The sequence below is a fragment of the Cupressus sempervirens genome, chromosome 7 (genome assembly GCF_028749045.1).
Source record: "Cupressus sempervirens isolate cs-2001-9-10 chromosome 7, ASM2874904v1, whole genome shotgun sequence".
NCBI classification, from domain to species: domain Eukaryota; kingdom Viridiplantae; phylum Streptophyta; class Pinopsida; order Cupressales; family Cupressaceae; genus Cupressus; species Cupressus sempervirens.
Genome location: NC_143124.1, coordinates 744,945,281 through 744,961,936, shown reverse-complemented (window position 1 = coordinate 744,961,936; position 16,656 = coordinate 744,945,281). Strand labels below are relative to the sequence as shown.

Here is a 16,656-nt window from a genome sequence, read left to right as displayed (position 1 = left end):
AGGCAGCCTCTTAGGGCTCCGACCCCCATTGCAAGCCACTTCTCGACTCTACACATAGATAACCTACCCTAGCTCATGAACTCGTAAATCAAAGAATCATAATAAAACCATCTCAGTCCTATACGAGCAACTGAAAATATCATAAAAAGATAATCCACAAAATATATCAGTTCTTCATGAGCAACAGATAACATCAAATAGTAATCATGTAATCACGACAGTTCTCTATCAGCAACTGAAGGTATCAATGATAAGTCACAAAATCCAATGGTTCTCTAATGAGCAACTAGAAAGTAATACAAGTATAACTGATCGAGACTCAGAAATGGTTATCAAATATAACTGATCGAGACTCAAAAATGGTTAAGTTAGGTATTCTCAAATACATACACCTTAGCTTCACACAAGGAAACCGGAAAGCAATCACAAACAGTAAACACAATCATGTCATAGAGCACTTCATCAAATTACCATGGTCGGGTTAAGAAAGATCGAGACCAAATCATCAAGACATCACATTCACAACCCCGAGCCTCTGGTAACAACCTGAACTGGTCAACGCTAAACCAACCCCAAAACATTCAAAGTACAAAGACAACATCAAAGTCTTAGAGATTGGATCTGAAAGTATATTATTTAAGTTAAGGTAAGGTTTGTGTTTCAGTTTAATGTCGAATTCAAGTAACAAAGTTTTCATATTTACCCCCCTTACGATTAACCCTTTCTATAATAACTTCCATTAAGTCAATATCCAAATTTATAATTTAGTCAAATAAAATTCATTATTAATTAACTTAATTAAACTAATTTTAATTAAATTAATCAATATTTATTAGATCTAATTACTTATTTTAATCCAACTAATAATTGTTAATTTATTAATATTTAAGCAAAATTATTAATAAATTAAAATCTACAACTATATCTATGAAATTAATATTTATTTATTAAATATTTAAAAAGTTTAATCTATTATAAAAATTTAATATATTATAATTTTATTATTTAAAATTTTTAAATAAATAAAATTTGTTTTTTATAATTTAAAAAAAATTATTAAAAAAATAAAAAAAAACGAAAAACAAAGTTTTATATTTTATTTTCTAACTCTCCACGTTTATAGCCCGCCGGCTTTGGCCGCAGGCCTGCGGTCGCAGGGCCTGCGGCGGCAGGTACTCTGTACCTGCCATCGCAGTACCTGCGACGTAGGTACTGTCGGCCTGCCGACAGTGGGGGGCGGCTACGGGGTGATTCCCTCCCCCCCCACTAAATATTATTATATATATATATATATATATTTTATATATATATATATATTTTATATTTTATTTTATTTTATTTTAATATAAATAAAATAAGTTTTATTTTAAAAATTAGTTTTGTTTAATTTTTAATAAAAAACAATTTCTTCCAAAGGCTAAATATGTAATATATAAATATATATATTTATATATATATTTATTTTTTTATTAATTTATCTAGACCTTTTCAATTTCATTAAAACAAAACCCTTATTAAATTAGATCTTAATTTCTAAATCAAGAAAACAATGGTTCTAATTAATTCATCCAGTCTCCACGGATACAGAAATTATTGACGAATAATTAATAAATTCACAATATTGAAAGCTTAAAACTTTCATCACAGAGAATTCAGATCTACAAACCCCAGACACGAAGAAGGCAAGAAGGGATAATTGCATATTTAATGGATAAAAAACACAAGACCCTACCTGATCCTGATGCTATTATGCAATCTCCAGGAACTGTATGCGAATTCGCTCCTCTCAATAACCTTCCCCTTCAAGACTTTCTTCGTATCAGCCTTCTAAAATTTGCTTCCAAAAATTGTCTTCCCAAAAATTCCCGTCCAGATTCCTCTCTCCCAAAAATGAACCCCCAAAGTTGTGATAAGCAAATTCTCCTCAATTCGGGGCACTAATTGTGCGTTTACCCGAGAAGACTCTTTGCACAACTCAGTTAACTCCAATTTAACTTTTATTATCTTTTCTAATTCTTTTGCATTCAACTTTCATGCACATTAAGTTGAATGATTAAATAACTTTATTTAAAATTTCACTTGACTTCAATTCTTAATTAATTTATTACTTTAAATCTTATGTGCACTTTTAAGAAATTAAAATAACATTATTAATTTTTATAATTTAATCTTTTAATTTAATTCTTATATTTAACTCATGTTTAGATCATGCGATCTAGAATTCTTAATAAATTAATATCTTTCAACTTTTTAATTTATTTTAGAACTTAATTGATAACATATTTAATTAATTTAAATAACAATAATATTTAGCATTTATTTAAAAATGAACTCCAAATATATTATTATTAAATTAAATAAATATTATCCTGTTCTAAGTATATCTTGAACTTTAATTTCCAACTTTAATTCTTTTATTTAATTAATTAATTAATTAATTAAATATAAAGATATCATAATAATTTCTTATTAAATTAAATCATTAATTAGTCTTTTTTAATTAGACTTAATTAATAGAAAAATACACCAAGGACTCATAAAGCAACATACGAAAATCCATCATAGAAAAATACATACCAAATCAAACAAAAGGGTTATAATCACAAAATTACATCATTTGATGCATTCGGAGGGTACTTAACTCAGATACTTGTCCTAATTATTAATTAGGACAATTGGCTAAAGGGTTTAGGATTTGGACTTAAGAGTTTATCTCCCCTCTCCTACCATTGAGACAGTGCGATAGGGTACGCTCATCCTGACAATTCAGGGAAGTCGATACCTGGTACCTGCAACCTGCATAAAATCCACGCATGTACAAACACAATATTCTAAGCTAAATAGGCAATGGCAGGAAGTGGTGCATCGTGTAGATCCCGACTAGCAGGTGACTACGACTCCCTTCCTTAACCATATCAGAAACACCATACATAAATAAAACAGCACGCACACCATACACATGCAGTATGGGGTAAGTATCCATAAGAAACACATGGAATAATGAACCATCTAACTAATCATCATTGATAACTGAAACCATTGAATAATCATCATACATGCATGAAATATAGAGTACCAAGTAATCTCATCATATAATAAACTGAGTGTAAACATCCTCTGATAATCTCTAAAATAATAATACTACTCATCAAACATAAATTGGCCTAAAAGAGTTTGGCAATCATATCATAAATGTAGCTCGAAAAAAAAATGTAAACTAGGGGCAGGCACTACATCCACCCCCCCTAGACTTAGGCTTACTCCTGGAAGCCTATAAACAAATAGGGATATAAATCCCGTAATCTAGATGCATCCTCCCATGTAGCTGAAGAGTCATCAGTAGGATCCCATTGGACCCTTACCTGCTCTATGGTTCGACCCCTGAGGGTCAACTCCCGCTGCTCCAGAATACGTATTGGCTCCAAAGCCAGCTGCCCGTCCTCTACCTGTAATGCATTCCAATCAAGAATATGTACAACATCAAGAATATACTGTCTAAGTACTGAAACATGGAAAAAATCGTGAATGCGAGCAAGGCTGGGTGGTAAAGCAAGACGATAGGCAACTGGACCAATCCTCTCAAGAATATCGAATGGTCCCACAAAGTGAGGTGCTAGCTTCGAGCCCTTTCCATAACGGATCGGACTCTTCTGCGGACGCACTCTCAAGAAAACCTTCTCTCCCACAGCAAACTGCTTATCTGACCTATGAGCATCAGCATACTTCTTCTGCCTATCCTGTGCCGTTGTCAAGTGCTCTCGGATACGCACCACCTATTGCTCCATGTCACGAAGCATCTCTGGGCCCAACAGGATGCGATCCTCAAGGCTATCCCAACTCAAAGGTGTACGACAAGGGCGTCCATATAAGGCTTGGAAAGGTGCCATGCCAATAGAACTGTGATATCCGTTGTTATAAGCAAAATCCACTAGGTAGAGATAGTCCTCCCAATGAGTCTGCCTATCCATCACGTACATCCTCAACATATCTTCGAGAACCTGATTCACTCTCTCTGTTTGCCCATCTGTCTCTGGGTGATATGCTGAACTGAAGTTCAACTGTGCTCCAAGATCATGCTGTAGTGATGTCCAAAATGCAAAAGTGAAAACATGATCCCTATCCGAAATGATCTTTTGGGGGATACCATGTAGTCTCACAATTTCACGCATGAAGACATTAGCTACTGAAGCTGTAGTGTAGGAAGACCTGATTGGTGCAAAATGCGCCACCTTGGTCAACCGGTCAACGGTGACCATGATAGCATCATGACAACGAAGAGTCATAGGTAATCCTACTATAAAATCCATAGAGATGATGTCCCACTTCCATGAAGGAACGAGATTCGGTTGCAAAAGTCCTGCCGGATGCTGGTGTTCTGCCTTGACTCTCTGACACTCAAGACATCTAGCCACAAAATCAGCAATGTCGCGCTTCATCCCGGACCAATAGAATAAACGTCGCAAATCTGCATGCATCTTCTTGACACCTGGATGTGCCGAGTAAGGTGCACGATGGGCCTCTGATAGGATCAATATGCGAAGCTCATCCAGTAGCGGCACATAGATCCTTCCTGAAAGTCTCAAAAGGCCATCTGACTCTAGGACATAGCCTGAAAACTTACCCTCCAAGGGTCTCCCTGAATTGATCTCACTGCACACCTCCAGATACCATGAATCGGTGGGGAGTGCCTGAAGTATCTGACACCTCAAATCGACACTAAGAGTCATAGATGATATCACATGTTTCCTGCGACTCAAAGCATCAGCTACAACATTCTCCTTCCCCTGGATATACTTCACCTCAAAGTCATACTCGCACAAAAACTCCATCCAACGCCTTTGCCTAGCATTCAGATTAGGCTGCGTGAATATGTACTGAAGACTATGATGATCGCTATGTAGTTCAAATCTGTGTCCCAACAAGAAATGTCTCCATCTCACTAAGGCATGAACTACTGCTGCTAACTCAAGGTCATGTGTAGGATAATTCAACTCATGATCCTTGAGTTTGCGTGACTCATATGCAATCACTCGACCATTCTGCATTAGAACTGCTCCAATACCCTTGAGGGAAGCATCTGTACACACCATGAACTCACCTTCTGGATCAGGTACTGCTAAGATCAGTGCACTGGTCAGAAGCTCTTTGAGTTTCTGAAATGCTTCTACACACTTTTCTGTCCAAAGAAACTTCTTTCCTTTCCTCTGAAGGGAGGTAATAGGGTGTGCTATTCTGGAGAAGTTTTGAACAAATCTGTGATAATACCCAGCTAGACCCATGAAACTACGAATCTCCGACACAGTAGTGGGTGTAGGCCAATCTACTATTGCCTGGATCTTCGCAGGGTCTATAGAGATACCTTCGCTTGAAATAACGTGTCCCAAATACTGTATCTCTGATTGAAAGAAATCACACTTTGCCACATTGGCATAAAGTTGATTATCTCTCAAGCACTACAAAACTAAACTCAAATGTTCCTCATGTTCCTTTTGGGACTTAGAATATATCAGAATATCATCGAGAAACACAAGAACAAATCTATCAAGATAGGAACAGAACACCCCATTCATTAAGCACATGAAAACTGATGGAGCGTTCGTCAGCCCAAAGGGTACCACTGTGAACTCATAATGCCCGTAGCGAGTTCGGAAGGCGGTCTTATGAATATCAGCCTCCTTGATGTGAAGTTGATGGTATCCTGACTTAAGATCAATCTTAGAGAACACTGTAGCTCCCTTGATCTGATCAAATAAATCATCAATCCTTGGTAAAGGATACCTGTTCCTTATTGTCACCTTATTCAGCTGTCTGTAATCGATGCAAAGGCGCAAAGAACCATCCTTCTTCTTCACAAAGAGCACTGGAGCTCCCCATGGTGATACACTAGGTCGAATACTACCCTTGGCCAAAAGTTCCTCTAATTGCAAATGCAACTCACTTAGCTCTTGAGTGGTCATATGGTAAGGAGCTCTAGAGATAGGTTCCGCTCCTGGAGTGAGCTCAATGCTAAAATCAATGTCTCTCTTCGGAGGCATGCCTGGAATCTCACTCGGAAAGACATCAACATACTCCTGTAAAATAGGGTGATCTAGGGTCTTCCTCGTAGAGTCTTCCTCATCAAGCTCATTTACCGTAACGGAAAATACCTGACACCCCTTACGAAAGCTTCGCTTAAGTTGCATAGCAGAGATCATCCGTAGGGATATAGGTCTCGGTATCCCCACAATCTCAACATCCTTCCCTTGGTCATCCTGACACATAATGGTCTTCTTTCTGCAGTCAATACTAGCCCTATGAGAGCCAAGCCAATCCATACCTAAGACCACATCGTAGGAGCCAAGAGGAATAACTCGAAAATCGACTGAAGTCTCAAACCCTCCTATGCTAAGTCCACACTTATGAACCACCGAATCTGTGGAAACTTTAGCACCTGAGGCTTGTTCCACTTGCCAACCATGATCTTGCTTAACCGACTCCAGCTTACACTTATCAACTAGAGATGGAGAAATGAAAGAATCTGTAGCACCTGAATCAAATAATACAGAGAGAGGTGTACCTCGGATAGCTCCTGTAGTCTCAACTACTGTCCCCTGATGGTCTGCCTGACGGTGATCCACCGCTGCAAATACTCTATGAGATCCACCTGTATTTCCGACTGTAGGCTCAGATGCCGCAGGCCTGGGTCCTGAATACTGAGATGCTCGCTGTGGGCAGTATGCTGCAATATGACCAATCTGTCCACACGAATAACATCCCGTGCCTCTGCCAGATCCTCTCCCTATAGGTGGTGCATTCGACCACTGGTGGCTACCCCTGCTAGCAAAAGACTGGTTGCTCTATGCAGGCCAAGATTGCTGATTCTGTCTATTACGTTGAGCATTGCGATTGATCCTAGAGTTGGATCCACCGCCACCACTCTGTGCCTGAGGGTAAAATCCCTTATGCTGCTGAGGCTGCTGCTGAGAATGCTGCTGAGAATACTGATTCCTCCTAGGAAAGGGAGGCTTCCTGATTCCACCGGAATTGTGGTTGCCCTTAGATCCTACTATAGTAGGCGCTCCCACAAATCCTCCTTGCCCAAAGTTGACACTCTGCTCTACCAGGATAGCTCGATGTACCGCATCCTTGAGGGTCTTAGACTCAAATACCTTAACACCCCCAATAAAACGGTTGTTCAAGCCTCGGATGAAATGTTGTGCCAACTGTGCTGGGTTATCACTGAATCCCGAAAAGGGCATGAGCTCATAGAACTTGCACTCATACTCTACAACGGTCATAGTGAACTGTCTCAGGTTATGGAACTCATCTGCTCTATGCTGCTTCCATTCCTCTGGTAGGAATCGCTCATGAAAACTCTCCAAGAAAATCTCCCAAGTGACACTACCCATGTCAATGCCCAACTTCTTCTCCTCAATACTCCACCAGGTGGCTCCAAATAACTCTAGATTGGTAATGGCAAACCTCGCTTTGACATTACTGTCAAAGTCCTGCATAGCAAAAATCCTGTCAAGGGCAATAAGCCACTGCTCAGCTACATACCCAGAACCTTGCCCATTAAAGGGCTTGATCTTGGACCTCTGAAGATCCTTCATCTGAGAAGATACTATGAATCTATGTCGATCCCTCTGAGGACTCCTAGATCTGCGTCTATGCTCATGTCCAACCTGGTGTGCTCTATCCTGCTCAAGAACAGGGGGTAAGCGATCAATAAGGGTTTGCATCATTTTCCTCAGATCAACCTCCTCAGAGTCGGCATGTCCCTCATCGTGGTTCTCTTCCTGATGCTCACTGACATGCTCTTCCCTATTCTCTTCCTGAATGGGGCTCTCATGGATAGATTCATGAACACTAACATCTCTGCCTCGTCCACGACCTCTGCCACAGCCAAGGCTATGGCCCCTAACGGAAGATCTCGTCCCAGATACCATCCTACAATAATATCCAAGACACAAGATGCTAAAATAACCATGAAACATACTACTGAAATACATAGATAAAAGACACATGTTTTGCAAACAAGATATTTTTAGTTTTCAGTTTACCTATAATTTCAGTTTAAGTATAATTTCAGTTTTGAAGTTTTGAGTGTTGAAGTATGAATAAAATAGGTAACTAATAGTTTATATACTGTTTCAGTTCAACTAGCTTCAAGTTTTAGTTTAAGGTTTGCATTTTTATTCAACTAGTTAACACTAGTGGCGTTCCAATATACCCAGAGCTCCCAATGTAGAAACTTGGGCTCTGATACCAGATGTAACGCCCCGCCAAGGGATCCAAAAGAATTAACCTAAAGTTTCACTAAGTTTGCTAAACATTTTTTTTTTTTTTTTTTTAAAGTAAGAAAGTATGACATACACATCAAACAAATAGTAGCGGAAGCAATAACATGTAATCATCGACAAACATACATTGCAAGTTACATTTCTTAAAGATCCCAAGACGTTGAGTCACGTTTAAATTTAATTAATTCTAAGTCTAACAACTATCACATACATAGAAAAGAATAATCAGAAACTTCAATGTCCATAATATACATTTGTTCCAAATGCTCCTTGGCAAATTAATTCGGAATGCTCATTCATCCACTGTACACGTCACAGGGTATGAAAGGCTTAAAAGAATATACATATGTAAAGATCAAGATACAACATCCTCAAATCCATGATACAAAGTACAGTAAAAATATATGAAACTATTCACCATACATGATACATCCATACATCCATAATGATAAAACATCTATCATAAAATCTAACCATCCATCATACTAATCCAAGAACATAGTGTAGGTAAATGCCAATCACGAAATCTCCAACCATGGTGACCACGGAACGGATCTCAATGATAAGAGTAAAAGCACTACCACCCGACCGCGTGGAACCTAAATGGTCCACTCCCACCGCGCTGAGGAGATAGTCTCAAGTCCCAAATAGGATAACAAAACCTATAATCATAGATACTCTCTAAGTCCAGGAAATCCTATAAGTATGCTAACTCAAGGGTTCCTAAAAAGATCGACATCTATATCCTAGAGGTACCACAAGACACGTAGGAAACCTAATATGCAAGCGGGAAAGTGTCATCGCAAAAGTCATGTAGAAGTTACCCGAGCAATCCCTTAGGAATCCCGGGTCCCTACTGATCCTGCGGCCACTAGTATCCTCTCGTACTGACGAGGCATACTATGGAATGCAAGGTCGTAACCAAGCGTCCTCTCTACCCCATCCTAGTCTGTACTAGCACTCATGGCATGGGAGAGAACATACAATTATCTTGTTAGGTTCATTTTCTCTCATTTAGTGTAAATGTTTTCACTTATTAACAACGACTTACAATGGGTTTCTCAAGGCAGCCTCTTAGGACTCCGACCCCCATTGCAAGCCACTTCCCGACTCTACACATAGATAACCTACCCTAGCTCATGAACTCGTAAATCAAAGAATCATAATAAAACCATCTCAGTCCTATACGAGCAACTGAAAATATCATAAAAAGATAATCCACAAAATATATCAGTTCTTCATGAGCAACAGATAACATCAAGTAGTAATCATGTAATCACGACAGTTCTCTATCAGCAACTGAAGGTATCAATGATAAGTCACAAAATCCAGTGGTTCTCTAATGAGCAACCAGAAAGTAATGTAAGTATAACTGATCGAGACTTAGAAATGGTTATCAAATATAACTGATCGAGACTCAAAAATGGTTAAGTTAGGTATTCTCAAATACATACACCTCAGCTTCACACAAGGAAATTGGAAAGCAATCACAAACAATAAACACAATCATGTCATAGAGCACTTCATCACATTACCATGGTCGGGTTAAGAAAGATCGAGACCAAATCATCAAGACATCACATTCACAACCCTGAGCCTCTGGTAACAACCTGAACTGGTCAACGCTAAACCAACCCCAAAACATTCAAAGTACAAAGACAACATCAAAGTCTTAGAGATTGGATCTGAAAGTATATTATTTAAGTTAAGGTAAGGTTTGTGTTTCAGTTTAATGTCGAATTCAAGTAACAAAGTTTTCATATTTACCCCCCTTACGATTAACCCTTTCTATAATAACTTCCATTAAGTCAATATCCAAATTTATAATTTAGTCAAATAAAATTCATTATTAATTAACTTAATTAAACTAATTTTAATTAAATTAATCAATATTTATTAGATCTAATTACTTATTTTAATCCAACTAATAATTGTTAATTTATTAATATTTAAGCAAAATTATTAATAAATTAAAATCTACAACTATATCTATGAAATTAATATTTATTTATTAAATATTTAAAAAGTTTAATCTATTATAAAAATTTAATATATTATAATTTTATTATTTAAAATTTTTAAATAAATAAAATTTGTTTTTTATAATTTAAAAAAAATTAAAAAAAAAATTAAAAAAAACGAAAAACAAAGTTTTATATTTTATTTTCTAACTCTCCACGTTTATAGCCCGCCGGCTTTGGCCGCAGGCCTGCGGTCGCAGGGCCTGCGGCGGTAGGTACTCTGTACCTGCCGTCGCAGTACCTGCGACGCAGGTACTGTCAGCCTGCCGACAGTGGGGGGCGGGTACGGGGTGATTCCCTCCCCCCCCCCCACTAAATATTATTATATATATTTTATATATATATATATATATTTTATATTTTATTTTATTTTATTTTAATATAAATAAAATAAGTTTTATTTTAAAAATTAGTTTTGTTTAATTTTTAATAAAAAACAATTTCTTCCAACGGCTAAATATGTAATATATAAATATATATATTTATATATATATTTATTTTTTTATTAATTTATCTAGACCTTTTCAATTTCATTAAAACAAAACCCTTATTAAATTAGATCTTAATTTCTAAATCAAGAAAACAATGGTTCTAATTAATTCATCCAGTCTCCACGGATACAGAAATTATTGACGAATAATTAATAAATTCACAATATTGAAAGCTTAAAACTTTCATCACAGAGAATTCAGATCTACAAACCCCAGACACGAAGAAGGCAAGAAGGGATAATTGCATATTTAATGGATAAAAAACACAAGACCCTACCTGATCCTGATGCTATTATGCAATCTCCAGGAACTGTATGCGAATTCGCTCCTCTCAATAACCTTCCCCTTCAAGACTTTCTTCGTATCAGCCTTCTAAAATTTGCTTCCAAAAATTGTCTTCCCAAAAATTCCCGTCCAGATTCCTCTCTCCCAAAAATGAACCCCCAAAGTTGTGATAAGCAAATTCTCTTCAATTCGGGGCACTAATTGTGCGTTTACCCGAGAAGACTCTTTGCACAACTCAGTTAACTCCAATTTAACTTTTATTATCTTTTCTAATTCTTTTGCATTCAACTTTCATGCACATTAAGTTGAATGATTAAATAACTTTATTTAAAATTTCACTTGACTTCAATTCTTAATTAATTTATTACTTTAAATCTTATGTGCACTTTTAAGAAATTAAAATAACATTATTAATTTTTATAATTTAATCTTTTAATTTAATTCTTATATTTAACTCATGTTTAGATCATGCGATCTAGAATTCTTAATAAATTAATATCTTTCAACTTTTTAATTTATTTTAGAACTTAATTGATAACATATTTAATTAATTTAAATAACAATAATATTTAGCATTTATTTAAAAATGAACTCCAAATATATTATTATTAAATTAAATAAATATTATCCTGTTCTAAGTATATCTTGAACTTTAATTTCCAACTTTAATTCTTTTATTTAATTAATTAATTAATTAATTAAATATAAAGATATCATAATAATTCCTTATTAAATTAAATCATTAATTAGTCTTTTTTAATTAGACTTAATTAATAGAAAAATACACCAAGGACTCATAAAGCAACATACGAAAACCCATCATAGAAAAATACATACCAAATCAAACAAAAGGGTTATAATCACAAAATTACATCATTTGATGCATTCGGAGGGTACTTAACTCAGATACTTGTCCTAATTATTAATTAGGACAATTGGCTAAAGGGTTTAGGATTTGGACTTAAGAGTTTATCTCCCCTCTCCTACCATTGAGACAGTGCGATAGGGTATGCTCATCCTGACAATTCAGGGAAGTCGATACCTGGTACCTGCAACCTGCATAAAATCCACGCATGTACAAACACAATATTCTAAGCTAAATAGGCAATGGCAGGAAGTGGTGCATCGTGTAGATCCCGACTAGCAGGTGACTACGACTCCCTTCCTTAACCATATCAGAAACACCATACATAAATAAAACAGCACGCACACCATACACATGCAGTATGGGGTAAGTATCCATAAGAAACACATGGAATAATGAACCATCTAACTAATCATCATCGATAACTGAAACCATTGAATAATCATCATACATGCATGAAATATAGAGTACCAAGTAATCTCATCATATAATAAACTGAGTGTAAACATCCTCTGATAATCTCTAAAATAATAATACTACTCATCAAACATAAATTGGCCTAAAAGAGTTTGGCAATCATATCATAAATGTAGCTCGAAAAAAAAATGTAAACTAGGGGCAAGCACTACATATGCTAAGTAAAGTTTAGTTGGTGTTAAGCATCAATAAACTTAGTATTTGTCGAGTGAACTAGTGTTGGCCAAGTGACATAATAGTATAGATGCGGAGTGATAGAAAATAGTGTTACATCAAAGATTTGATGAATCTAAACTGACTATTTTGTTTTCTTGAATTATGTGAAGCATGTGGAAGATAAGTATGATGAGATGGTGGCACAAAATTCAAGGTAAACCATTTGTGTCAAATACAAGGAAGATTATGGAGAAAGTTTCTAGAGGAACCAAATGGAATAGCAGGTAGATTCATTGAATCCTAGACCTAATCTTAAATATCCCTAAAATGGATGATTGTGGTTAAGCGAAAAAATATTTGAATTCTCTATTTATAGAGATAGTTGGTCAGAAGAAAAGGTTATCATGTGCGAGAACCTAATGAAGACAAGGAATCTACGGTATTGCTTCATTTAGTGGCTGAACAGAGGTGACTACAGTTGGCATGGAAAGCAAGAAGACTCGAGAGTATGAATGCTTGAAGGGTAAACAAGCGACCAGAGTTGAGGAATATGAATGCCAAGCAGAATGGAGGACTGAAATAGATATCTGAAATATGAAAGTGAGTTGTCATTTATTATCAGATCAAACCTTACTGTTACTTTCTAATCATTGTATCAGTCTAGAGTAAATCTTTTGGATTAAGGTTGACCTAACAGTCATTTGTAAATCATTTAACTGGGTGAAATTCTAATGGAATGGTCTAAAGTCCTTTAACAAGGCTCACTCCTAATAGGGTGATTGAAATCCTTTAACCAGGTCACATTTAACAATGTGTATTGTAACCTTTCACAAGGCATTGCTTTAGAAGAGTGATAATTGGTAGCATGTTACTGGTGGTTTTTCCCAAATTGAGTTTCCATGTAAAATCCTTGTGTCAAATTGTATGAATATTTTTATGTTGTTTCATGTTTACATTTCTGTAAAATTGTTTGATCTAAGATTATAACCTACAAAGTTTAAGTATTGTATGATCTAATGGATGCATGCATATTGAAGTTTTATGGCTATGGGTCTACTAAGCATTGAATTTATTTTTTGGTACATCTTGATCTTGGATAATTGATTCACCACCCCTCTTAGTTATTCTAAAGAATTATAACAATTGGTCTCAGAGCTCTACTACTTGAGAGGATCAGTTTGAAAGTACTCAAAGCAAAATATTATAGATGTCTAAAAAGAGAAGTACCCAAGCTTAACAAGGAAAACTTTCCTGCATGGAAAATTTTGATTAAGCTACACCTAGGAGGTCTTGGAGACCATGCACAATCTAACATCACCATTGAGCATGTTGATCCTGCTGGAGCCCTAACTACTGATGATTTGAAAAAGAAGAAAGAACACAATCAAGCAATGCTGGAAATTGTTTCTACCTAAGTTACTCTGAGCTCAATGAGATCAAGGATTGTGATAGTGCAAAGAAGATGTGGGATGCTTTACACATTTTTTATGGAGGAGATAAAAATGTTTTGAGAGCCAAATCTGAAAGTCTAAGGGGTAATTGTTGAGTTGTCATTTTGCACGTGCTTAACAACATGAATCCTTTCAAACTCCTCTCTTGAAAAGCTAATATGAAGATCAACTCTAATGTTTCAGGTGATCTTGCGACCTACTGGAATCAGCTCAGTTGAAGATAAATGTATTTTTTCATGAGGAGGCCTTTGCTTGTTCGAACCGATTTTGGATCAAATGATCAATCTACTTGTTGTTTCAAAATTAACCACAAAAGAAATATTTTTTTTTGGTATTTTCTGTTCTTATGATGAATGCAATCTAACAATGCAACTATATGAATTCCTAATTTAAGGAGGGGTTAGTGAAGCAAATAAAAAGAACTTTAAAGAAAATAACATGAAAGTAAAATCCTAATGGACATAAGCCACGAAAACAAAACGTTTGTGAGTTAAGCTTTCAAAGAAATTGGTAGGTAAGCAATGAAAATAGGAGCAATGCTTCCTAGATTCTATTGATGCAATCGTCAATGGGAAACTTAATAACCGTATGATGTTTCACTCTTCATCAAATCGCAAGGCCACAAAAAGTGTACTCATGTGAGACAAAGAGTTATGTAGGCACAATTTAGTGAATTCTTGTCGAGCTAGATACATCAGCAAAATTCGTAAAATTGTAGTAAACACTAGAATTAAAAGATCGCACAACTAGAAACAAAGCAATAAAACTTTGGCTCAATCACAATCCCACGAATATAAATTCACAAAATAATGAAACACTTAGGCAAGAATGACTATACTCCAAATGCGAGCACCAAAATCATAATTTTATTGCAAAATAACGGCGGCCCTCATTACATATTACAATGGAGTATTTATAAGAAATTGTCTACTCAATTTTTGTTGAGAGTGAGAGATATCTTCATGCAATAATATGCTTTTAACTTAATAAAACAAACTAATTATATATAAACTAACAATTTAACTGGTGCTTAGTAGGACTCCATCCATTTTTATTCATTAATTGGATGCTTGAGCCTTTACATGTCATAGAACAAATAATTTATGAGAGAAAAAAGAATAAGAAAGCCTTTAGTTGAAGTAGAAGTGTTTGGAAGTGTCAAAAATAGAAGTTAATACTTCACTAGGCGTCTGTCAAAGTTAAACTATTGTCAGAATGCATTTTTGATGGATGGAAAGCTCTATTTTTGGAACTAGCAGTTAACTGTCGATGCACCTCTAGAAAAGCGCACTAGCTCACCTACAGACCTGTGCACCTACACACCTCTTCAAAAACATTTGGACCACTTATGAAAATGCACACTTGCACACCTACACACCTCGATGAAATTTGTGCGAGGTGCTCAATTCGCCATAAAATCAAAGTTTTCAATTTTGAAAATGGTTTCTAAGTTTTTCTCAAATGGGATTTTAGATCACTTTTGTGTACTTACATTGATCCTTTTGATGATTTATATCCTATTTATATCCAAAAAATTTCATAGACTTGAACTCCTTCTGCTTCTAAAATCTGAAATCCTAAGGCACCCGTGTTGAATCTTGTCATCAATAATTGCATAAGATGAGGAACATGTGTCGATTCATGTATGTAACCTCTGTATCTTTGATCCTTTCCTTCTCTCCAACTACCTTATCCCTCTCAGTGAGAGACTAGGTTATCCAGATCATCCAAAATGATCAAATGTTTGAAACTCTTTCACAAGATTTTCTAGGCATTTTTAACTGGCCTTTTCGGAGGTCTTCTACTCAAAAAATCAAGTTGAAAATTTCATCAATCCCTAAAATTGGGCAGCTAAAGGCTCGCCATTTTAGGGATTGAAATTAGATCTTTAGTTCTTCTTTCCAATGGTGTAAACAGTTTTGAATTCTGAGCTATAGGTCAAAAGTTATGACCTTGACAAGTTAAGGACACCCTTTTATCTGCACAAAGAAGTAAACATTAGTCCAGAAGCATAAAAACCCTAATCAAGACAAACCCTAATGAAGACAAGGACAAAAACCCTAAAAACCTAATAGACAAAAACACCTAAAAACTTGATTTTATGACCCTTTTTTGCAAAAAAAGGCGCACCTGGCGCACCTAATAGGTGTGCCTGGTGCACCTTTTTACTTTGGAAAACCTATAATATATGGGTACGTAGCAGCGCACCTCATGGGGTGCGCTGATGCACACCCTATACTCACTTTGCAATAAAAGGTTTACACCATTAAGGGTGCACAACAATGAAGGTCTAATTAGGTGCACACTTTTTTTTTGAGGTTCTTTTGTTTGTTTGTGTGTGAAGGCAGAAAGAGCAGAGGAGGTGCACCTACTGAGGTGTGATGCTGCAGATCTTGGAGCTTGGAGAAAGAATAGCAAGTGAAGGGTTAGAGGGGAGGGCCTTTGGTTTATATAGCTCAGGATCCCTAGCACCCCTTGGTACTGCGTAGTTGTACAACTACACTACTGTGCATCACTAAGGGTGATACCCTTTTTTGTTGACTTTGGTACACTAGCACACCTAATCAGGTGTGTTGGTGTGCCATTTTCCTTTGCAAAATGACTTATCTCTCTCTGATTGATCAAATC

At 36.1% G+C, this 16,656-nt stretch overlaps 1 protein-coding gene across 1 annotated transcript in view; it reads right to left on the bottom strand.

The window, feature by feature from the left end:
- The window catches only part of LOC149549415 (GDSL esterase/lipase At2g42990-like), an 86,512-nt gene that overhangs the window by 8,362 nt on the left and 61,494 nt on the right, over window positions 1-16,656 (bottom strand). The window contains exons 2-3 of the mRNA XM_089794313.1: window positions 6,557-6,836; window positions 3,363-3,446 (exon numbers count right to left, since the gene is read on the bottom strand). Of these exons, the coding sequence (XP_089650439.1) occupies window positions 3,363-3,446; window positions 6,557-6,836 (364 nt within the window). The remainder of the gene's footprint in view (window positions 1-3,362; window positions 3,447-6,556; window positions 6,837-16,656) is intronic.